At 47.3% G+C, this 25,480-nt stretch overlaps 1 protein-coding gene across 1 annotated transcript in view; it reads right to left on the bottom strand.

Moving 5' to 3' along the window:
• The window catches only part of GPC3 (glypican 3), an 87,527-nt gene that overhangs the window by 5,003 nt on the left and 57,044 nt on the right, over positions 1–25,480 (bottom strand). Inside the window, exons 5-7 of the mRNA XM_087971912.1 lie at positions 21,594–21,719; positions 19,986–20,106; positions 12,299–12,461 (exon numbers count right to left, since the gene is read on the bottom strand). Of these exons, the coding sequence (XP_087828038.1) occupies positions 12,299–12,461; positions 19,986–20,106; positions 21,594–21,719 (410 nt within the window). The remainder of the gene's footprint in view (positions 1–12,298; positions 12,462–19,985; positions 20,107–21,593; positions 21,720–25,480) is intronic.

The raw sequence follows: 25,480 nt of genomic DNA, 5'->3' as shown, positions 1-25,480 counted from the left end.
ATGGATGGACACCAGTTCACAAGTGACGGCCCAGAGTTTCACAATGGTGGATGAAAAGGCAGAAGGCCATTCAAGGAGTGACTCCAGCTCCATGTGATGACCCAAAAGGGCATGGCATAAAGGCCACACAGTCAGATAATCAGTAGAAGTCCCCTTATTAGCTCCAACTTTGCCCCCAATGTCCTGGTTACTTCTGGCTGGAGAAAAACTCTCCCAGGAACAGCCTTTGGCTGCAGAGAATCAAGTCCAAAACGTGGTCAACAAAAACTGTAACTTTAAGTCCAATCAAGCCAAAGTGAGGTAATTAGTTTGGCAGGGCAGGAGCAAGAATTCCAGACATGAAGGCACGGCAATAATTCCACAGGGTTGGAAGATGCCAGCAACACAGATAAGCAACGACAACACAGGATAAAGTCACATTTGCTCCCAGAAGTTGCCGCAGTCACCATTCAGTTCTTTTAAATTCCCTTCCAAGGTGTGCCTAATGAAGGGAATCAGGGCCCTTTCCTCCCCCGTAAGCCATGCAACCTATGTTGCTCCCTTCTCTGTTTTTCCCTGCATGCCCTAGGGTGAAGAGGGGGTGGGCCAGGGTCTTCCTCTGAATTCCCTCTCTCTTGTTGTACCTCTCCCCTGCTCTGCCCAGCTGGACTTTGCCCTTCCTCAGCTTCTCCTACAGCCAACGGAGCCACACTCCCACTCTCTGTCAACTGTTTGTCTTCCTCCTCGGATTCAGACTCGGACAGGGGCACGACAGTCCATTTCATCCAGAATGAAGGAGGCCAGCGGCAGTGGCGGATTAAGGCCAACTGTGCCCTCAGCACTGACAAATCTTGGTGCCCACCTCCTTTGTACATACTGGTCAAATGAAGCCATATTTGTGGTGCCCCCTTTGGGCCTGGTGCCCTAAGCAAGTGCTTAATCTGCCTCTTGGTTAACACACCACTGGCCGGTGGTAGAAAACAGGAAGGGGCCCCCCTTCCCGTTTTGCAAGGGCCCCTGGAGAGGCACAATAAGGATGATTAATTTCCTTTGAGTAGTAGACCGATCCATTCATCTCGAGCATCCCTCCTTGGCCTTCAGAAGCTGGTGGCCTACCAGAGAAACCCTGCCAGCCCCCAACTTTTGGCCACAGGAATTCTGCTTTTTTTTTTGCAACACAGACTCAGCTTCTCTTCTGCGGGAACAGGCTGTGCTGGGCGCCTCCCCCCAACTCGCTCTGTGTCCAAGACCCTGCTGAGAAGGAACAGCCGCCAGAGAGATTGCCATGGTGAAGGGAGGCATCGGGCGCCCACTCCTGCTCCCTTCCTCACTGCCGGTTCCTGGCAAAGCCACCCTGAAGTTCTGCCGCCTGCTTATTTCCAGGAGAAGATCCGCCTGCATTTCTGACTTTCCACCCCCACCCCCCAAGAATTCGGCCCTGCTGTTTTTGCAAACAATCCCAGGTGCAAAGCAGAGGTGGTATCCAGCTGGTTCTGACCAGTTCTGGAGAACCGGTAGCAGAAATTTGGAGTCGTTCAGAGAACTGGCAAATCCCGCCTCTGACTGGCCCCGCCCCATCTATTCTCTGCCTCCTGAGTCCCAGCTGATCAGCTGGATCTTCTGTGGTTGCCCTGCACAGGAGAACGGAGCTGGAAAGCAGGTCAGTGGGGGTGGGGAGGGAATGGAGATTTTACAGCAGGGGTCCCCAAACTTGGCAACTTTAAGACTTGTGGACTTCAACTCCCAGAATTCTCCCAGAAGCACCGCTGGCTGGAGAATTCTGGGAGTTGAAGTCCACAAGTCTTAAAGTTAGCAAGTTTGGAGACCTCTGTTTTACGGTGTCCTTCCCCTGCCACATCCCACCAAGCCATATCACACCCACCAAGCCAAGCCCACAGAACCAGTAGTAAAAATGTTTGAATGCAACCACTGGTGCAAACATACCTCTGCGTGGCCAGATGGGCTTGTTGACTTTAGGTAGGTTCAAGGGGGTGGAAATGGGCACTGGCGAGGCCAAAGCACGCCCTGGTTTTTGTGCAATTTTTTAAAAAGCTGAAGAAGGAGAGCAAAAACAAGATGGAGTAAAATCCATGGAAAAGGGGAGGAAAAAAAAGGACAAATTCACTTTGCCTTGATCTTCAGAGCCACTCCCCCAAAAGGCGCTGAAGCCAAGCCTACAGATATCTAAATTTGAGTTTAACCCTGAAGAGAGCGTGCTGTGTAACTCAACGGCTGTCTTAGAGAAGGAAGGCAGCTTTTCCAACAAGGGCCATCCAGGTGTTTGGACCAAACCTCCCATCGCTCCCGGCTCATGAGCTAGAAGTTAGGAAGCGTAGCTCAGCCTGACTGGAGGACACCGCTTAACTGCACGACTCACTTTCTAATTAAACTGAGAGTTACAGGATTAAAATCACTCTATGCAAACAGATAATTGGTCTTAGGAACCACAAGGCAGAAGAGCCACAGTGACTTCGGAATCTTCTCCTCTGCTGAGATATAATATAAATCTTCCCTAAGATCTCCATAATACAAAGATTGCATGGCGCAAAAGGTGTGCAACTGAATTCAACATTATTTTAGGCACATTATAATTGCACACCACGTTTCCTTTCTTCTTATTTTTAAGGACATGACGCTAAAGACCGAAAACCTTATAATCCTTTGTTCTACGTACGCTGTTTGGAACAAAACCAGCCTCTTATAAACAAGGTTAATATTAACAAATAATAGCTTTTAAAGCTGCAAAGGAATCTTAAAATCCAGGTGGGACAAGGGCTAAACAATACACAAAAGAACAAAGAACTGGAAAGGGGGGGTGGGAAATACACCCAGGAACAGCTGCATAACAATTCCAAGGATTTCATTTTGACGGCAGGAAGTCAAGAGTGTCTTGTGATCACATCCTAGAACCACAGTGTTGGAAGAAGGGACCTAAGAGGCCATCAAGTCCAACCCCCTACAGGAGTCATTCCACCATATTCCATATTGCCAGCTTTCGTTTGAAAACCCCCAGTGAAAAGGAAGAAAATCACTCTGGGCATTAAATCTGTTTGGGACTTACTACAGTATATGAAACAATTTCTTTCAAGGCTTCCGCATCGGTGTGTCTCCAAATAATATCCTTCCTTTCCTTGGTTTTTGTTTCTTTGTTTTGTTTTTAAAGTAGATGCACCTTAACCAATGCAATCTTTCAGTTTTTCAGTCTGGGAATTTCTCCGGGGTCCATTTGAAAGCCCCCTCTCACTGTCATCGCCTTGAATGCTCCAAATTAGCCCAGCTCATTTCAATGTCCCCCCTTCGTCATCTGGAATTTCTTAATGGCCTTTGGAAAAAGGAAAGAAAAAGGAAGAAAAAAGGAGCCTTTTTATGCCTGGCACAATCTTGGTTTTCACTCTTACCTAACTCCTTCGCGGAGATGTTGCTGCAGCCAACACAAACTTTGACCAGTGAAATCGTGTATAGAGATTCCTTGAATGAAAGGGGCTTAGCCATTCCTCGGCGGCTGTTATTTCAAAACCCAAATAACAAGGTGGTGTTTTTTCTCTCTCTCCCAGGCGAGGAGACAAAGAAGAGGGAGATGCATAGCACAGCCACGCCTGGGCTTTGGGTGAAAAGGCCCTTCCAACAGGCAGAGGCGGCACGTAATGGACCCATTATGCGGTGCATGAAAAGGGAAGCAACGGTGGCGTTGTATTCTCGTCTTAGCGATGATCTTGCTTCAGAATTTCATTCTGTCCCTTCCTTTAAAAACACCGCTCCCCGGCCACGGTGAAGGACAAGGCGCTCGCAAAATGCTCATTTGGGAACCAGCCGCCGTAGGGACACTTGTTCCGCGCCTTCTTAGGAACCCATCCGTACCGCCAAAAAGCATCCCAAAGACAATCAGGTGCTAGACCAGGGACGACCAAGTTCAAGGCCACGCTTGGCCCCAGGAAATCGTTGGGCAAAAAAAAAAAACCATCTGTAAAATCCGACGTGGCTCACTTAACGACTGTCTCGCTTAGCAATGGAAATTTGGGTCCCGTGGACATAAGTTGAGGACTTCCTGCACACGTCGGCCGGATTGTAGAGATGGGGCTTGCAGAGAAACCCACTTCTGGATGTGTTTCTTTCAAGGTTGGGACTTGCTGGGCCCTAGGATGACCAAACAGGACACAAGGAGAAGAAAGCCCCAAAGCCCCAGATCTTCCATGCTTGTTCTTCTCTTTTTTTGGGGGGGGATGCAAAGGAAGTTTTCTCCCCTTCTCCCCCATCTGCACCTGGGGAGGGGTCTTCAGAAAGGCAGGGAAAGAGGGTGAGAAGGACAGGGGTCGTTTTGAGGAAGGGCAGGAGGATTCCTCAGGTAAATCTTTGGCTTGGAGCATCCACCTGTTAAGGTTAAGGTGAATTTTCAGACATAGCAAAGCTCCCACACCTGGGAAGGTCTCAGCCTGAAAGCTGGAGGACAGGAGAGAAAGGACCATAAATGGAGACGGAGGAAACAAAGGCCAAGATTTGCCCTTTGGGAGGAAAGCCAGGTTTTGTTCTGTTCAGCCAGGAAGTCCCACTTGGCATGAAACGCTGGGATTTCTCTCTCCCGAAACACCTGGCCAGGGATGACGAGCCTTAAGCAGCTGGGCTTGTTCCTCCCAGGAGAGCTTCCAGCTCGAGATTTCCTTTTCCATAAAAAGGATGTGATGTCTTGATTGTGTTCTTATTTGGGAAGAAGGAAGGCCGGAGATTGTAGGCGTGGAAGAGGCAAGAAGCTTTGCATTTCGACTGAGCCCCCAACTTTGAGTTCGGCCATTAGCACTTGTGAGCAGGAACCACCGCAAACCCCGTGAGAGATGCAAGACACCCAGGACACAAAGGGATGCAACACTAAGCCAGATTTGCAGACCATCCTGGTTTACTATATCAAAATAGATCAATATATATATTTCAATATACTGTTTATATGAAGATAGATAGATAGATAGATAGATAGATAGATAGATAGATAGATAGATAGATAGAGAGAGAGAGAGATGATAGATAGATAGATAGATAGATAGATAGATAGATGATAGATAGATAGATAGATAGATAGATAGATAGATAGATAGATAGATAGATAGATAGATAGATAGATAGATAATAGAGAGGGAGGGGACAGAGAGAGACGGATGGAGACAGATAGATAGATGATAGAGAAAGGGACAGAGAGAGAGAGACAGAGAGAAAAACAGATGGATGGATGGATGGATACAGATAGATAGATAGATGATAGAGAGAGGGACAGAGAGGGGACAGAGAGAGACAGAGAGAGAGACAGAGAGAAAACAGATGGATGGATGGAGATAGATAGATGATAGATAGATAGATAGATAGATAGATAGATAGATAGATAGATAGATGATAGATAGATGATAGATAGATAGATAGATGATAGATAGATAGATAGATAGATAGATAGATAGATGATAGATAGATAGATAGATGATATAGATAGATAGATAGATAGATAGATAGATAGATAGATAGATAGATGATATATTGAGAGATAGATAGATAGATAGATAGATGATAGATAGATAGATAGATAGATAGATAGATAGATAGATAGATAGATAGATAGATAGAAATGGATGGATGGATGGATGGATAGAGGATAGACAGATAGATGATAGATGAATGATAGAAGGAGGGAGACAGAGACAGAGATAGAGGGATGGATGGATGGATAGAGATAGATAAATAGACAGATAGATATAGACAGACAGACAGACAGACAGTTAGATAGGAGGCAGGCAGGCAGGCAGAATGTGTTTTAGCCTGCATTCATTTTAGAAAGTTTTTACAATTATTATAAAGCAGTTTGGGATTTTTTTTTTCTGTAATAAGTCTTTTAATCGGGATAAAAGCAAAAGTAAAAACAAAAAAATAAGTTTTCTGGGAGTGAGAATCTTAAATCAGAATGAAAGCAATAGTATTTTGTTTTTTTAAAAAAAAAAAACTTTTTTGGCTAATGAGAATGAAAATCCTCAGAGAAGCAGTAATAATATGACCAGCTTCAGCAATGACTAATGAGTTCCGAGCAGTGAGGTGGGAAGGAGTTTTGTCTTCCTAAGTCTGACACACTCACACACACACACACACCTGAGCAACATGGCAAAAACTTCCATGGCTTAACTGTGGCCTTTTGAGCAGGGCTGAACGTCCTCTGACCAGCCACCCAGGACTAAAATCCAGGACTGTCTGGAGAAGCAAACCAAGTGCACCTGAAGCCGCTTAGAGTGAAACCCCAAATGGTGGTGCGGGAAGGATATTACTAACTTCCCCCAAATTGCTGCTCACGTCCCACTGGGCCACTTGAGGGAACTGCAAATAGAAACAGGAAAAAAAACACCTCCTTCCCCTCGTCCCAAAAAAATATCCTTCAACAACAGCAGCTGGACAGAGCAGTTTCTTCACACCTGAACCCCTGGCTGAATCCTTGAGTCTCTCCCAGTCCTGAAATAGGGACCAGGTGGAGGCCGCAAGTGAGGGGATTGGCACAGGTAGGGCACAGGAGCAAGGAAGAGGTGGGGGGCAGAATCAAGGGAGGGGGAAATCTTCAGGCTGCCATTATTCCAAGCCAGCAGTGGAATATAGTCATTGTAGTTCAGCCTATCCAGAGAAGTTGGGAAGAGCTGAGCCGAGGCTCAAAATCCTCAAAATGCGGGCTATTCTTGCAGCATTTCCCCATTTTTTACATTTTGTAGAAGGCAAAAAGCAACAGAGCAGAAATAAGAGTTGAAATAACAGAATGTGTCAATATATCTATATAAGAGAATGTATAAAGAAGAGAGTAAGGCAAATAAACAGGAGTTGCTCCTAGCGGATGAGCCAGAGGCAGGAGTGGGATTCAAAAAACCCAGCAACTGGTTCACTGCCCAGTTGCTGGGTGGGCGTGGCCATGCTGGGCGTGGCCTAGCGGAACTTGCAGGAGGACCATTTTTCGCCTTCCCCAGAGTCCGGAGGCTTCCCTCGGGCCTCCGGGAGGGTGAAAGCGGCCTTCCCTGGGCTCTGGAAGCCAGAAACAGTCCTGTGTTGACTCAAAAATATTTCTCTTGTCTTTTGGAGTTGTCAGCAGAAAGGGAGTGGAGGGAATAATGCATACTTTAGATAATTGCAAGGCAGCCGAAGCTTCTGGCGGGCAAGATTATTACCAGAGAGCAACTTCCCTTTTTAAACAGTGTTCCCAGCTGTAGCTAATGAAGGGAATCAGGGCCCTTTCCTCCCCCGTAGGCCATGCAACCCACGCTGCTCCCTTCTCCGTTCCTCCCTGCGTCCGTAGGATGAAGATGGGGTGGGCCTGGGTCTTCTTCTGAATTCCCTCTCCCTTGCTCTACCTCTCCCCTGCTCTGCCCAGCTGGACTTTGCCCTCCCCCAGTTTCCTCCACAGCCAACAAAGCCCCACTCCCACTCCCTGTCAGCTGCTCGGCCTCCCCCTCCGAATCAGATTCCAACAAGGGCATGACAGCTATCAAGCCATGCAGAGGCATTCAGCAGCAAAAACCAGTCAAGCAAACACTTTAAGTCTGTCCAGGGATTGTTTTGAATCAAACCTTTACAAGCAATTTTAAAAACTATCCTTAAAAAATAAAAAAATAAATCACCGTACGGAGGATAGTTATGGGTCTGATGGGACAGGCCATCGTCCTCAACTTTGGACAGTAACAGAGCCCAGAATTATGGCAGTAAGTCATGCCAGTTGTTAAGCAGGTCACCACAGGGCCACGCCCAGTTATTTTACTTTGGTAGCGCTCCTTACGCAGACACCTTGGTCACTAAGAGAATCCATTGTACCCAACGGATAGGGGGTGGTTGTTTTTTTTGCCGAAAGCCAGAAACAAACACCAGTTTTTGCTCAACAACATCACAAAAACATGGCTATGTGACTGCAAGAAGCTGTAAAAACAGCTGCAAATGTGAGTTGTGGGTTGCCAACACCCCAAATGGGGATCCTGTGACAGCTCTCAGAACATTGAAAGTGGGCTGTAAATAACTTTTGGGAGGTTGGTTGTGACTCGGAACAGTTGGTGAGCAACCTGTGGCGAGTTGAGGGCTGCCTGTGCAGCATTTGCCTTGTCTCCTTTTCGTTCCTTCTAATTAAGGGTGGAAATGGAGGCGCCGCTTATGAGATGCTCTTGGACCCGGCCCCAGTGGGGGGAGGCTGTGCCCCCTCCCCCGGTCAGCACGACTCGCCATCAGGGAGGGCGAAACCCGGCAGCTTCCCTTGCGAGAGAGTCCCGGATGGGGAGGCCTCTCCTTTGAGGGCGTAAAAGCAGGAAGTGGAACCCAGCCAGCTACACGTGTTTTGGGGGATGGAGGAGGCGCCGCTTTCCATTTGACAGAGCGAAAGTATAGCTGTGGGAACAAGAGTTGCTGGCAGGGAAGTTGAGAAGAGGAAGGGGAGAGGCGAGGCCATTCTCACCCACCCACCCACCTGACGGGCATCCTGTGCGGATGGACCACTGAGCAGAAGTCAACAATTCTCGGTACTGAAAACTTTTGAAAATAAGGAAGGTCTCCTCCTCTTCTTCCTTCTCCCTCTCCTCTTATTCTCTTTCTCCTTTTTCCTTCTCTTCTTCCTCTCCTTCTCCTTCTCTTCTTCCTTCTCCTTTTTCTCCTCCTGCTCCTCTCCTCCGCCTCTTCTTCCTTCTCCTCCTCTTCCTTCTCCTCTTCTTCCTTCTCCCTCTCCTCCTGTTCTCTTTCTCCCTTTTCCTTCTCTTCTTCCTCTCCTTCTCCTTTTTCTCCTCCTGCTCCTCTCTTCCATCTCTTCTTCCTTCTCCTCCTCTTCTTCCTCCTCTTCCTCTCCTCCTCCCCATCTTCCTTCTCTTCCTCTCCTCTTCTTCCTTCTCCTCCTCCTCTCCTTCCTTTTCCTCCTCCTGCTCCTCTCCTCCATCTCTTCTTCCTCCTCCTCCTCCTTGCTTCTTCCTTTTTTCCTTCCTCCTCCCCCTCCTCTCCCTCCCACCACAAACCGCCTGCCTGTCTTTTCAGGCCACTGCTGTGTCTCCAGACCAAAACAGGACGAGTATCCAGATTGTAAGAAGCCCCCCCACACACACACACATACACAGCCCCTCCAGATTTGGCATCGAACCTAATTCACACAACCGGGGACGAGTGACCCAACCCAACTTATTACTGAAGAACCACCCTGGAACGGCGTTGGCTAAAAACAACACAGTCCCTTCCGACAGGCTAAAAAGTCTGCCTGGTAGGCAGGGACGGAAACAATGCTGCAGTCATTGAGTTAATTCAGGATTTCCGGCTTTGTTCCTTCCCTCCCTTCAACAAATAGGCACCGACTAAGGGCTGCAGCCTGCACGTTTCTTTATTTCGCTCGTTGCAAGAAGTATCTGTTTTATGGTTGTTCTCTACTGAAGATCATCTGTTCCGTGGTTTGGTCCCCGCGCCCCAACAGGAGCCCCTCGTCCTGGGCTGGACTAGAGGACCTTCAAGGCCCCATTCCAGCTCATTCATTCCATTCTGTTTCTTAGCAGCGGAGGGGCTGTTCCTCTCCCCATCACCACCCATGGATGCCAGGAGGGGGCGGCTGGAAAAAAGGCACCTGGGGCCAGGACACCTCCAAGGTAGAATTGCCTGGCCAAGGAGGCTCGCCCAGATTTTAATTAGGCCCCAGGAATGTCTTATTCTTGGCCTCATCTTCTGGGTCTGCCTACCCAGCTGTAAATCCATTTTTAATTGGTGTTGAGTGTTTGTTTTGTTGTCCACCGCCCTGAAATTTGCAATATATAAATTGGTAGCTTGAAAATGCTGAACTGTGCTGAGAACGTGGCTTAACCCCTTGTTTTCTCTTCTCTTGTCTTGTCTTCTCCTCTCTCTCTCCCGCATCAGTCCTTTTGCTTAGAACAATGAGGACTAGAATCCTTCCATTCTCTCATTCACCCTTCTCCCTCCCTCCCTCCTCCTCCCTCCCTCCCTTCCCTCCCTTCTTTCCTTCCTTCCTCTTCCTTCCTTCTTCCTTTCCTTCCTTCCCTCCCTCCTTCCATCCCTCCATCCTTCCTTCCCTCCCTCCTTCTTTCTTTCCTTCCTTCCCTCCCTTTCTTCCCTCCCTCTTTCCTTCCTTCCCTCCTTCCTTCCCTCCCTCATTCCTTCTTTCCTTCCCTCCCTCCTTCCTTCCTTCTCTCCCTCCTTCCCTTCCTCCCTCTTTCCTTCCTTCCTTCCTTCCTTCCTTCCTTCCTCCTTCCTTCCCTCCCTCCCCTTCTTCCTTCCTTCCTTCCTTCCTTCCTTCCTTCCTTCCTTCCTTCCTTCCTTCCTTCCTTCCTTCCTTCCTTCCTTCCTTCCTTCCTTCCTCCCACTGAATATCCCAACCAACCAAGGCAGCTGAAGAAAAGCGTGGAAATTCGCACACAGAACTTTCTAAATTCTCCCTTGACTAACCAGTGGGGCGGCCCCTGTATCGATTCGGGTCGATTCCTTACACAACCCACAGAATACTGCGGACAGCCTTGTGCCTCCAACCTCTGCCCCAACCGGGTCCTTCCACAAACCACGTTCTCCGGGGGAGCCACCGCAACGGTTGTTCCGTCCACCTGCCCAACCCACTCCGAAGTCCAGAAGCCATCCTCTCCCCCCGCTAATGAACTGAAGGTAGGGGAGGCTGCTAATTCAGAGCAGAGCAGCCGAGACGGGAGGAGATTTTCCAAAATTCTCGCCGGGGACCCCAAAGGGCCTAGGAACCCCCTTGTCTCCCTCTCTCTGGGGCTGGGGGAGAGAAGAACGATGGGAAGCTTTCCGCTTGAGAAATCCAAGTCGATCGAAAAGGGCTCAAACCCCCCAGCTGGCTGGCTCTTTTCCTGCAGCTGCAGCTCATTAAGGAAAAATTGTCATGAGATCAAATCACAGTTTGTGTTGTTTTGGTCTTCGGGAGGCTGGATAGAGAACCGGCCTTAGGAAACCCACCGGGGCCTCCTCCTTCAAACCTGGTTTCTCAGGCCAGGGAAGGTAACACCGGCTCTGGCTTCCCCCGCGGTCTTTCATCATCATCATCATCATCATCGGAGTGTTTGATTTACGGAATAAGGATGTGCAGGACTGCCAGTGTGCATGTGCGTGCGCGCATACACACACACACACACAGACACACGAAAGACTCTGACAGGCAGCACCTTCTCTGCTTCCATTTCATGAAGTGCCAGGTAATTGGAGCAGATCAAGGGGAGGGAATTGATGGAAGCATCTGGACTCATTTGAAACATTTTCTATTTCCCCCCCCCACCCCTCTTTCAACGTGAAAGCTCTCAGGACTGATTCTTTCCAGGTTCGGTTGCTTTCGGTCGTGGGAAATGGGCGACTGGAGCTTTGGAGCCTGAAGGGAAGGTGAGGTCCAACATTCACTGTGTGTGAGGTCAGCCAGGGAAAGAGAGAGAGAGAGAGAGAGAAAGAAAGAAGAAAGAAGAAAGAAGAAAGAAAGAAAGAAAGAAAGAAAGAAAGAAAGAAAGAAAGAAAGAAAGAAAGAAAGAAAGAAAGAAAGAAAGAAAGAGTGAATGGAAGGAAAGGGACGGAAAAACAGAGTACAGGAGGGAAGGGAAGGGAAGGAAAAAAGGGAAGGGAAGAGAAGGAAAGGGAAGGGAAAGTAAGGGAAGGAAAGACAGAGTTCAGGAGAGAGGGAAGGGAAGGGAAGGGAAGGGAAAGGAAAGAAAGGAAAACAGACCCTGTTCTTGGAAATTCTTGCTATACTTTTTTGATCAGGATATTGTAAATAGTTGTGTTTTTCCAACACTTTCCCCAAAACAGGCCACTAAGAGGGCTATCTGGTTTTTTAAAAAAATCAAGATTCCTGCCACCGCAGAAGCTGCAAACGTGTCTGATATGCTGGAAAGAGCACAAATTCAAATTCGTAGCTTAAATGCTTGGGTTCTATTTCTTTCCTGGCCTGCTGACCTCATGCTTCTTCCACCCTCTTTCCCATGGAGGCCTTGCATCACACTTACAACCACAGGTTTCTCTTAGCAACCCTGGTGACTTGTTTCATGACCCTCGTAAAGAACGGCTATAAATCAAGTCCAGTCATGCGGTGCTTCAACTTACAACTGTGAGGACTTATCGGTCGAGATTCCGGTTCCCAACCACAGCCATAAGTCAAGAACTCCCTGCAATCCAATCTTGACTGTCACCCCATAACCAGGGGTGGAATTCTACCGGTTTTGACCGGTTCTATAGAACCGGTTGTTATGATGCTGCACAGTTTGGAGAACCAGCAAATCGTGTCCCTGGCTGGCCCCGCCGCCCTCCGCCCGCTCCTCCCCGCCCAGTCAGTACCCTGCCCATAACTCCGATTCCACCTTACCCGCCAAAAACCTTAACTGGTTCTTCCCTTTCAACTCCCCGTCTCCAGAAGCCGCAGCCTCGTTGCAGGCATCTTCATCATCACAATCCCCACTTTCGGCCCCCTCCTCATCGTCAAGGCGCTCCAGGTTTTTCCGGCGTGAGGCAGACATGCCTTTGAGCAGCTGGAAGTAGACAAGTCAAGAGGGGATGGCTTAGAAAAATACTAGACTGGATAGGTTCACATTAGCAACCCAAGAGAAAGAACAAACTGAATATTATACGATATGGGGTTCATTTTTATCAACGATTGGGAAATAAACGGGCAAGTTAGAAACTAAAGAAGACTAGCATTAAAATAGCCAAGACGTGGTAAGAATTAAAAATGTTAAGTTGGGGAATCTTAGAAGAATTAGATATATGATGTAGATTAGTACGATGTGTAAGAATAGAGGATTAAAGTAAAAGCAATGAATATGCATAAACTATCATGGTTATTGCACAAGGTATGTATACTCAGACGACAGACTGTTCAAATGAGAGATGGAATGTTTGTATAAATAAAATAATAATAATAATAATAATAATAATAATAATAATAATAATAATAATAATAATAAAAAAGAGGGAATGGCTTCAGAGAAGGACTTCTCTAGTCCGAGGCCAGTCAGAAATTCAGGATGCTCCTAAATTTATTTTTCTCCAAAAGGGTCCCAGAGCACCAAGAGAAAGAATTTTATTTTTTCTTTAATTTTTTTGGGTACCTCGCCTTTATTATTTTAACTCAACGCGGCAAACATATCCCACACAACTTCCTCCTCCTATTTTCCCCATAACAACAGCCCTGTGAGGTCGGATGCAGAGGTGGTATTCAGCCAGTTCGCACAGGTTCTGGAGAACCGGTAGTGGAAATTTTGAGTAGTTTGGAGAACCAGCCAAGGCCACCTCTGACTGGTTCCGTCCCCATCTATTTTCTGCCTCCCACCGAGTCCCAGCTGATCGGCTGGGTCTTCTTTGGTTGCCCTGCACAGGAGAATGGAGCAGGTTAGTGGGGTGGGGAGGGAAGGGGGATTTAGCAGTATCCTTTCCTTGCCACACCCACCAAGCCAAGTCTTAGTAAAAAAAATTGAATCCCACCACTGGTAGGATGGACCGAGACAGAGAAGGACTGGCCCAAAATCAACCAGCTGACTTTCATGATAAGACAGAACTAGCACTCACCGCCTCCTGCTTTCTGCCTTGGTGCCTTAACCCCTGGCTGTTTTTACGTAGACACAAGAGCTGGACCCACAAGCAACACCCAGCTCCTTTGAAACAACCCTCTGGATTCCTCTCTTCCCACACAGACCCACCTCTGATGGCTTCTCTGGTTTTAAATAACTGCGACCATGGGGGGGGGGTGTTGGCTGCAGTTTTGACTGAGCGTCCTTCTGTGGGACGAGGCGGGGCCCCCGGAGAAGGCCACAATCAGCAGGCCGAAGGGCTCAATAAGCAGGTTCCAGCCTAATGACCGTTTACGCAGCTGCAAGAGTTTAAGTGGCAAAGTTAGCGCTCCTCCCGTTGCCAACCCCCCCAAAAAACAGTGGAGGGACAGGCAGATGACACAACTCTAGAAGCAAACCAGCCAAGTCCTGGCAGGATTTGTGTGTGTGTGGGGGGTGTCATCGCACAGAACACACACGCAGCTTTCTCCCCATCAGCAGGGAGACCTCCTTTTAGGTTGAAGGGAGGACCTTCCCACCCTCCCAATCCACTTCAAGACACGGCAACTCCAAACATCTACATCGGGGTCTCCAACCTTGGCCACTTTTAAGTCTGGCCAACTTCAACTCCCAGAATCCCCCAGCCAGAGCTGGGGAATTCTGAGAGTTGAAGTCCGCCAGGCTGAAAGTGGCCAAAGTTGGAGACCCCTGATCTAGATGATGTTTGGCTTACCTGAGATGACAGGTGAGTTTAGGGATGCCAGATTTGTGACATTTATCAGATGGCCTCTGAGTGTAGGGCATTGTGGGTGGCAGAAATTGGCCAGGAAATGTCCGACACACTACCCTTACAGCACTGTGAAAGTATCGCTTTCTTAAACCAAGGTTTGCTGGATGTTGCTGAACTCAGGCACTATCACACGAAGCCCAAATCATGGCTTACAGAGCCCCGTAGACAAAGTCCACATATCTTGCTATAGTTATTTTTTAACTATGTTTACATGCACTGGTTCACCTTTGTTGCAAATCCAAGCACCATGGTTTACAAGCCACCAAAAAAAACAAAAACCCAAATAAGATTCCAGCTCAGTGCAATATTACAAACTATTCTAAAAACACGAGTTCCAGGTATACTTGTAAGAGAAGAAACAGACATCTTGCGATCTCCGGAACTAAAATTATATTTATTATACTTACTAACCTTTCGTCAGCCTCTGCTGGCATCGTCAGAGTATTAAGCTACCATTACAGAGATCTATGCCTTTATATATCATTAATCAATTTAGCCCTTGCATGCATAATAGGCCCTTCCAACCGCCTCCTACTTGTAATTAACTGTTGTTTTTGCATACATACATACATACATACATACATACATACATCAAACATTAAACATAAAACAAAACCAGCCAATGGTGACTTTAATGGTTGAGTGATGAAGGAGAATTTCAAAAGAGCCTCTTCTGAAAGAGGGGACTTGGTTTGAAATTGGTCAGAGACAAGGCAGAGATAGCTAGATAGCTCTGAATTAGGATTTTCTATTCTTTTGAGCCATGAAACGGTCTCCTTTAATTGAGTCTGCATGAGTGAAAGGAATTTAATAAAGGGAGACATTCCAAGGTCTGCAACGGAGATGTTTCACATACTTTTCCAGAACTTTGGAACATCAATCAAGCTTAGAAGGTTGGGAAAAGTTGATAAAGGACTTCCCAGCTGAAACAACACCCAGAATTGAAGGGGGGATGGGAAAAGAAGGGACGGAAGGGAGGGTGGAGAGGTGGAAGAGAACAAGCCAGAGAAGATGGGAGTTCTCCCTCATCTTCCATTCATTTGCTTCTCCTTCTCGTGCATCTCCTTCCATCTGAGGACCTCGGGGGGAGAAAAAAACAACGGGTATGGGTTGTTTCTCTGGCTAGCATCTTCTTGCTCATTTGCCAGAATTGGATGTCTCTCCATCTACCACAATTCCCAAGCTGGGAAACAAACATGGGAATTGTGATTTTTTTTAAAAAAAAATCTTCTGAAAGGGACCACACAATCATACGTGGGAAGGCTCTGCTTGGTTGTGTGCTGGATCAGTTCATGCATCATATTTTTTAGGACCATGACTGATCGGATAAACCAGGGGTCCCCAAACTTGGCCACGTTAAGACTTGTGGACTTCAACTCTCAGCCAAGGTGGCTGAGGAAGTCTAGGAGTTGAAGTCCAAAAGTCTTAACGTGGCCAAGTTTGGAGACCTCTGGGACAAACCGTAATTGCTGAGCTCCCACAACCCTTAAAGCCCTAAACCATGTTTCCCAGTTAGGATATCTGGCATGTGCTCTTTTGCACAAGCCCTGGCAGCAGGGCGGTGATGTGGAAGCCATCTGGGTTAACCCTCAGTCTGTGAGATGACTCGGTGTCTCAATAAACAAATTTGGTTAATTGCTGCCGTGTGTTGCACAACCCCCGTTTCCTTTTTTTCTTGTTTGCATTTGACACACTCCTGTTAGGTTGATAAATGCCCCCCACATGTGGTGGGCTCCTCAAAGAGAGGCCTGCTCCCTTTGAAATCCAAGAGGGGATGCCAAGGTGTTGATTAAATGCCAGTCTGCCTGGACAGCTGGCAAAAAGAGGGCTGGGGGGTGGGGGAGAAGGACAACAGAGGCCATAGGCTTTCCTATCTCAGAGAAATAGAAATTTAACCAAGCAGAGTCCTCTACCCAACATTTTGGAGCTGCAGACCAAGTTCAGCTCAGCTCATTCCCGGTCGAGATGGGAGAAGCTCAACCTTCTCTTTTTGATCTTCCCTTCCCAAGGAACGTAATAGCTGCAGTGGTGCAGTGGTCAGAGCGCAGTACTGCAGGCTATACTTCTGCTGACTGCCGGCTGCCTGCAATTTGGCAGTTTGAATCTCACCCGGCTCGAGGTTGACTCAGCCTTTCGTCCTTCCGAGGTGGGTAAAATGAGGACCCAGATTGTTGAGGGCAACATGCTGACTCTATAAACCACTTAGAGAGAGCTGTAAAGCACTGTGAAGTGGTATATAAGTCTAAGTGCTATTGCCGTTGCTCTTCCTTCCTTCCTTCCTTCCTTCCTCCCTTCCTTCCTTCCTTCCTTCCTTCCTTCCTCCCTTCTTTCCTTCCTTCCTCTCTCCCTCTTCCCCTTCCTTCCTCCCTTCCTTCCTCCCTCCCTCCCTCCCTTCCTTCCTTCCCAGTGGTTAGAAGTCAGTATTGCAGGATAACTCTGCCCACTGCCAGCAGTTTGATTTCCATTAGCTCAAGGTTGACTCAGCCTTCTGTCCTTTCGAGGTGGGTAAAATGAGGACCTACATTGTTGGGGGCAAGAGGCTGACTCTGTAAACCACTTAGAGAGGGCTATAAAACACTATGAAGTGGTATATAAGTCTACGTGCTATTGCTATAAACGGATATTTGGATAGGCTTTCGGAGAGACTAGCCTTTGGGCTGCAAGAAGAGAAGCTGCTTGACATGTGAATTAAGGAAAGCAGAATAAGTTTAACTATGATAAATTAGAGACACCAGCATTCTAGGCCTGAAAGGGTCCCTGGATGCAAAATCGCAACCTAAGATCCAGCTTGGCCCGCATTGGGTTCTGGAGTGGGTTCAGACCAAAGGTTTTTCACTCACTTCACGGATCTTCACTCTCCCCAACACAGCACATTCCCCTTGTGTTAAAAGTGTGGAGAAACCGTAAGGTAATTAACAAGCCACAATCAACCCAAAAGGGGAGACTTCACACACAGCACCTAAAAACCACAAGATTATAGAGCCAGGGTATGGACTCAAGAGAAGGGCAGCTCTCCACCCATCAGGAGAAGAACACAAGTAAGCAGAAGAATCGTTTCAGGACCAGATCACAAATCCAGAAACTTGATCAGGCTAAGGGTTACAACCTTCATCCTTCACACCATCAACCTGTAGAATCTTCACAGCCTCTCTTACTCCTCCTTAAAACAACACAACGTTTGTGACATTCAAAAGGCACAAGGATGACTAGAGGATTCCAGAAGTTGTCAGAAGTCAACAGATAACAGTTTTACAGAGTTGGAAGGGACCTTGTAGGTCATCTAGTCCAACCCCCTGCCCAAGCGGGAGACCCTACACCATTTCTGAGAAATGGCAGTCCAGTCTCTTCTCGAAAGCCTCCAGGGATGAAGCTCCCACAACTTCCGAAGGCAACTTCCGTTCCATCGGTTGGTTGTTCTCCCTGTCAGAAAGTTTCTCCTTATTTCCTGGTTGAATCTCACCTTGTTCAGTTTCCATCCATTATTCCTTGTTTGACCTTCAAAGGTGCCTTGGAAAATAACTTGATCCCTTCTTCCTCTCTGTGGCAGCCCCTCAAACATTGGAAGGCTGCTATCCTGTCTCCCCTGGTCCTTCTCTTCCCTAGACTAGCCAGGCCCAGTTCCTGTAACCGTTCTTCATGTGTTTTAGCCTCCAGTCCCCAAATCAACCCGGTTGCTCTTTTCTGTACTTTTTTTAGAGTCTCAACAACATCTTTTTTATAGTGTGGTGACCAAAACTGGACGCAGAACTTTAGGTGTGGCCTTACTAAAGCTTTTTAGAGTGGTATTAGTACCTCCCTGGATCTCGACTGAATCCCTCCATTAATGCAATTTAGGATTGCATTGGCTTTTCTGGCTGCTGCTGTTGTTGGAAGAAGGGATCTTACAAAAGCCCCGTCAGTTAACACAATGAATTAAAGTGACAGGCAGACCTGGAATTTGGGCAGAGCCGCATCTTATCAGCTTCCCAAGACCGCTAGATTCCTCCTTTTCTTCACCCTGTTGCTTTCCCCATCCTCCCCTTCCAGTGTGGGGCAATTCAAGAGGGGCAGGCTAGCACCTTGGAAGAGCCCAGAAAAGCGAAAGGACCCGTCTTGCAAATAAGGACGTGGGTGGGTTTGGCTGACCCCTCCAAGATCTGTCCTAATGTGGAGGGCTTGAAATATTTCCCAAGTTTCATTTGTGTGTAACCTCTGGGGTGGGGTGGGGGGAGCATTTCCCACCCAGCGGCTCACCTCTATCCCCCTCCTCTCAATTCCACCTTTTCTGCAAAGCCCTCCCTGGAAATGACTTATGAATTGCAAATTAGGGAGACGGGTGTTTGATCTCCCTCCTTTAACCCCCCTCCTCCTTCTCCTCATCTCCCCCCTCTGCTCTCCAGCCCCATTTATCTCTCTTCACGCTTAGAAATAAAGGAATAAAACCTTGCCCCTCCCCCCAAATCGCTTTTTCAGGGTTATTATAATGGCTTTCTCCAAGGCGGGTAATTAGGGAGGGTTGTTTTTTTTCTCCTCCCAATTTGGAAAGAAATGCATGGCCCCTTATTATCAAGCGGGTCTGGAGCTGGAGACCTTCATCCTTCATAGGCAGGAGTTATGCTGGACATAATCGTTAATAAAACCATTTAGAGATTAGATCTGCAGAAAAAGCCCCCAACTCCAGGTCAAACCAGATGGCTTTCAATCTCTCCTAGTCTTCTCCAGCTCCCCACATGTTTTAGTTTCAACTTTTTCACTGGGATCTCCTCCATGAATTGATGGGGGAAGGGAGGGAGGGAAGGAAATTGAGGGAGGGAGGAAAGAAGGGAGGAAGGGAAATTGAGGAAGGGAGGGAGGGAAGAAGGGAAGGAAGGAGGGAAGGAAGGAAGGAAAGAAGGGAGGAAGGAAATTGAGGAAGGAAGGGAGGAAGGAAATTGAGGAAGGGAGGGAGGGAAGAAGGAAAGGAGGAAGGAAGGAAAGGAGGGAAGGAAGGAGGGAAGGAAGGAAAGAAGGGAGGGAAGGAGGGAGGGAGAGAGGGAAGGAAATTGGGGAAGGGAGGGAGGGGCAAGGAAAGGAGGGAAGGAAGGAAGGAGGGAAGGAAGGAAGGAGGGAAGGAAGGAAGGAAAGAAGGGAGGGAAGGAGGAAGGAGGGAAGGAAATTGAGAAAGGGAGGGAGGGAAGAAGGGAAGGAAGGAGGGAAGGAAGGAAGGAAAGAAGGGAGGGAAGGAAATTGAGGAAGGAAGGGAGGGAAGGAAATTGAGGAAGGGAGGGAGGGAGGGAAGAAGGAAAGGAGGAAGGAAGGAAAGGAGGGAAGGAAGGAGGGAAGGAAGGAAAGAAGGAAGGGAAGGAGGGAGGGAGAGAGGGAAGGAAATTGGGGAAGGGAGGGAGGCGAAGGAAAGGAGGGAAGGAAGGAAGGAGGGAAGGAAGGAAGGAAAGAAGGGAGGGAAGGAGGAAGGGAGGGAAGGAAATTGAGAAAGGGAGGGAGGGAGGGAAGAAGGAAGGAAGGAAAGGAAAGAAAATTGAGGGAGGGAGGGAGGAAGGAAAATGAACCTACAGAATACTAAACCATGAACAGTGGTTTCAAACCTCAATTGCATGTTAATCTGCAGTCGGGATGGGACACCCCATAACTGCTTAGCCCCATGTGCCAGCCCAACCCAGCCCCTTCTCCCTGGCCTGGGTAACCCCAACTCAACCACCTGTCCCACCTCCCGCCTCCAACCCCCCCCCACACACACACACCTGGTTTATGTGCTTCAGCTTGTCAATGATCTGGCTGATGACCGGCTCAGGACCCCTGGCCTTCGCTTCATGCTGCCCCGACTGAGATCGGCCTCCATTCCTTGTGGGTGGGTGGCTGTATCTGCAAAGGGAAGACCCCCCCAAAAAAAATCAGGGCACAAAGACAATCCCTGCATTTCACTCTGCGTTCGCCTGAACCTGGTGCCATGGGGAGTGCCCAGGTGAGTGCTGAAGCAGAGCCAAACTGTCAGCTTCAATCTGGATTCTTTCCTGGGATTTGAAGCTGGATCCTTTCTGGATTCTTGGACTCTGGGAAGGTTTGGTGTCCCTTAGGCGGAGCTGAAAATATTTCGACTCCAGGACGGTCTTCTGAAGTCAGTGCTGGACTTCACAATCCATCCTCCGTAGCCTCCCCGCCTGTCCCTCCAATTCACCCAGCAGTGGGTGGACCAAGAGTAAGCCATGAGGTTCTGCAGACCTTGGAGAAGGAAGACCTTGGATGGCAGGGCAGGAGAAACCAGAGAAGGGAGTGGAAATGGGGTGGGGGAAAGGAATGCAGCGAAGTCTTGAAAAGGCCTGAAGAATCTAGAAAAGGTGTTGGTGAAACCTGGAGGGGGAGGGACAAGGGGGGGGGGTGAAGGAGGGTGCAAGCTTTGAACTCAGCTAAGGTCTTGAGGCCGGGCAGCTGTTCTTGGGGTGCCATCTGCTGGAATCACTGCCTTGTTGCATGGCAAAAGGCACGTTTTAGTGTCCTGCTACAATCACACTTGTGCACACCCCCAAGCTAACTACCCCCAAAAAAAAAACAACAACCAGGCAGCGGAGGAAAAACAGTGGGTGCAAATTTTCTTCCTTTTGCACTAACTTAAAAGTTCACTTTGCTGAAGTTCCAGGAATCCACAGACTTTAGGAGGAAGAAAGCTACTTGGTAAAAAAAAAGGAAGAAAGCTACTTGGAAAAAAAAAAGCTACTTGGTAATTTGCTAATTGTAACTTTAATCAATTTGCTTCTCAAGCATCCAACAATGACCAAAGGCTGAATGGTTTAATCCTTCATTATTTTTTAATATAAAATAATTTTTCAGAACTTAAGTGTTCTTACAATTTTTTTATTTCCAAAGGCATAATAAACTATCCAATTATGAGCCTCTCCAGAGGTGGATGTTTTATGTCTATTTGCTGCCAGTTGATTGTGATCCAGATGTTGGCAGACCAGATCTAACAGCCCCTGATTGAGATTCAGTTGATGCCCTCTGTGGATTTCAACTTCCAGAATTCTCCAGCCAGCAGGCCAGACAGACAGTAACTTCCCCTTGAACCTCAGACGTAGGAGAGAGAAAAAAGGACCCCCAAATTCAATTCCATCTCCTGTTAGCTCTTCCTGGATGCCCCAGAGACTCCCAAGATGCAGAAAGTCGAACATTTTGTCTTCAGAACATTGCCATGTCCATCAACAATTGACCACCCTGGGCATTTGGTGGGCTTGTGCCCGTTTCTGAGATCATCCTGCTTAGCACACTTGAAAAAGGGTTGGTGGAACAGAAGAAAAACGAGAGTTTGGCCAAGTGTAGGAATTCAAGGAAGGGGAAGGAGAGGAGAAGGGAGATACCTTTCCACCACTTCGTGTCCATTCCAGCAGAAAGTGTTGTTGTGCACCGTGGAACTGTGGCTGCAGATATATTCTGGCAAGCTGCTGTAGAAGCCACTGTGGGCCCGCAGCTTGGTGACCAGTTCCCTGCAAGGAAAAAAAAACACAAAAGTGGGACTTGTAAGCAAAGCTACACAATTGCTTTATCTTTGCTCAAAAGCATAGGACCTTGTAGTAGGTCTTCCCAAGTCCTGCATTACAGGAGGGTGGGTTAAAATAACAGCTCATTTCATCCAACTGAAAACAGTAGATCTGTGTTTTTCAACCTTTTGAGATGGGTGGACTTTGACTCCCAGAATTCCCCAGCCAATCATGCTGGCTGGGGAATTCTGGGAGTCGAAGTTCAGCCATCTTAAAAGTCGGCTAAAGTTGAGAAATCAGTGCCAAGCTCAGACCACAAAATAGAAGGCGGGAATCTTCTACAATCAAGGAAGAGCGCAGATACTTTTCCCACTATCATTAGTAATTTAGGTTTATCAATTCTTATCAATCCATTTCAAGGAACATTCAAGGAAAATCCAGCCACTGAAGGAGGGTAGTTAGAGTGCTGGACACCATGTTCAAATGATGTGCTATAATGCTGCTCTCTGCCACTAGATGGTACTAAAGCACTGTGGGAAATGAAGAACTCTGCCCGGAGTTTGAAAGCAACTTGTTTATCCAGATCTTCCCCAAAAAAGACAACTGGGTTTAATCTGTCCCAATGCAACCAATATCTTAAACAATAACTCTTCTGGGTGATATAGTCTTCCAGGCATATATATGAAACAAGCTACTTTATAAACTCTACTGATCCATTTAGCCGACAATTTATGTGATTTTATTTTACTCGGAATCTGGTCAGATAAAGAAGGCAACAGGAAATTAAAAATGCATCATAAAAAAAAATGCAATAAGCAGAGTAAAACGAGTGAGAAAGATTCCATGCAGACATATAACAGCACTGGATTTCCACAGCTCGCTCAACCTGTGGGGTTTTTGGCGGACAGCCTGAAAGTGGAACCCAGAATCTACAAGGATACTGGATTCCATATACCCCAGGCACTTTTCTTAGTGGCTTATCAATGCAATTCCTGAACTTTCTACCTCTCTGGGTGCTGCACTTTGCAGAAAAAGCATGCGAGAATTGGCCAAAGATAAGTGACGCCATTTCCACCCGGCTAAAAAAATCTCAATTATTGCAAATTTTATCCAGGAGAAATCTTGCAAATGTGGGGCACTCATTTCTTTGGGGTACCAATTCACTGATCCCAGGACAATGCAACTATTGTAAATGTACCCAGGTTGTCAAACACCTGGATTTTATTCACGGGACTCTGGAGATGGTACAATGGCCATTAAGTACCGTATGACTGGTTCTAAGTCCCTTTTTTTCAGGGCCACCGTAACTTGAAACAGCCACTAAATGAATGGTTCTAAGTCAAGGACTACTGTACATAATGAGTCCACGAAAGCAGCCATCCTGCTCTGCCTATTCCTACCCAAGAAGGTTAACTTCTACAATCTAAATTGTGAAATCATCCACCAAAGGAAAGTAAACAATTATACAAATTGTAGAATCGCCCATCCAAAAAATCATGTTTTTTAATCTTCCCTTTAGTAACCTTTGCTCCATTTCTCATTTTCACAGCGATGACATTGATGACAGTGTGTGTGTGTGTGTGTGTGTGTGTGTGTGTGTGTGTGTTTTGTGTTTCCTTTTAGCCCTTCAGCTTGGGCTGCCTTTTTACAGAAGGAGAAAAACCAATCTGATAGCTTTGTTGCATTCTATTCCTGGGAGACCGAATTTTTATGCTTATGTAGCACAACCTCCTGACAACGATTAGCTATCAGGGAACCCATAAATCTCAGAAATAAATAAAAGAAGGTCTTGGCCTCGTGGGAAGCAGCCGCAGCAGCCGCAGCAGGCTCTGTGCATTTGCAAATGCATTCTCAGGTGCACATTGGCAGCCAGGAGAGGGTGCTCAGGATGAAGCCAGCAACTAACCGGGATCTAATCAACCCAGCATGCAAATGAGGGGCCAGATAAGGACAGCCACTTTTCATAGAAACATGAAACCAACATTACGCCTCGAAGTCGGGATGTCTTTAGGATGCAAATCGGAGGGAAATATTCCAGCAAAGCAACTTCATTCATTCTGGTTAAGGGCTGCAGGGACCATTTTTACAGATTTTTTTTTTTTTTGCAAGCATAGAAATGGTGCGTGCAAACACACGCGTGCACAAATATACACTCCATTCCTTTCTTCACCCACAGGATTTTTGCCACAACTGCCTCCCCTTCTGCTTCTGCTGCCTGCTCTGTGCTTCTGTTGTTTATTCCAGCAGACTAATCCGAGGTAGTAAACCTCCTTCCCTATGAAGTAAACTATTATACAGATTAGTTGTGCGTCATACAAGAACCGGGAAAAATAACCACCAGCCTTTGCAATGCTTTTTTCCTTCTCCTCTCTCTCTCTCTCTCTTTCAATAAACTGTGTAGGTTTCTCCTTATCGTCATACAAGTTTTCCTCGCTTAAGACTGTAGTTGAACCCAGAATTAGGGCCGTAACTTCTTGTGGTCAGTAAGCAAGTCGCCACATGGACGTGTCCGATTTTATAACCTTTGGGCCAAACTGGGGAATTCTGGGAGTTGTGAAATCCAGAAGTCTTAACAGTTGCCAAGGTTGGACACCTTTGCTTAAAGTTTTATCTTCAAGACAAGTCACTCCAATGCCCAGGGGGTTTCTGCTATTTCAAATCTGGACACACACACACACACCCCTCTTTGCTGCTGAAAACTACAACTCAAATGTGTATTTTCTGATAACGCACAATCCTATTTTCCAGCAGAATTTCAGTTGAAGGTTTTTTTTTTTTAATCCTAGCAGCGTTAACCAGATGGAACCCTTCTGGAGGCACCTCCCTCAAGCCGTGATGGGCTGGAAAAAAAACTTCTCTTTCAAACTGCCACTTAAAACACAGATGGGCTGGGAAGATGCGTCCCACATCATCAATCAAATCACAGAATCTGCTACTCTGCTATTAGCCAGGATCTTTTCCAGGAAAAAAAGAAAGAAAGAAAGAAAGCGAAATAAGCATCTTACCCACCGAAACTTGGGGAGGAGGGACGGAGAGGAGAGGAAGACAGGGTGGGTTTCTGAGCTGAAAATTGCAGCTTTTGTTTCCCCCCAAGAACTTCTGACACTAATGATCACATTCTCTGACCGTTTAAATGCCTCTCCTGCTATATTTGTTCCAAGCTGGAAGGCCACAAAAACGCTGCTTTAATTACAGACCCAGGCTGCACAATGCCTACTTCGGCATGTCTGTCTGTTTCTGGCCTAGCAACAAACCAGGTGACACGGGGGGGGGGGAACCCTCTTCCCGTCCAAACAGGAATGACGAGGTTCATCCCAGAGTCTTAGGAGCCCCAGATGGCCTGACTTTGGGTGCGCAAGTGAACAAGAAAGTCCACTGTTATGTCACCAGAGGGCAGATCATCATCTTCATGTAATGACCCCATAATCCCTTGCGGGGTGGAATCTGGGCAACTGAATGGATCTGAGTGTTTACTGGCCGGATGCCTTTCTTGTCACCAATGAGGAGTTTTGTTCAGCAGATACATTCTCATCGCTCTCAGAGAGAGAAATGTCAGCTTCTACCCAGGATCGAACTCACAGCCTCCTGATTGAGAGGCGAAAGCTCCTTCTGGGCCACTGCACCAGGGGGCAGATACAGCCTGTAATTAAATTTCTTCATTTATTTTCAGATGATTTTGGAGAGGGACGACCTGCTCAGCCAGCCACCGAGCGGTCAGGGCCTCAACTGTCAACATCACACCAAAAAAATCAGATGCAGGAAGTCTT

This window comes from Notechis scutatus, chromosome 10 (assembly GCF_049901735.1).
Source record: "Notechis scutatus isolate UNSWTSFEM ecotype Mainland chromosome 10, rNotScu1.2, whole genome shotgun sequence".
Taxonomy (NCBI): Eukaryota; Metazoa; Chordata; class Lepidosauria; order Squamata; family Elapidae; genus Notechis; species Notechis scutatus.
This window is presented reverse-complemented; position numbering and strand designations above follow the sequence as displayed.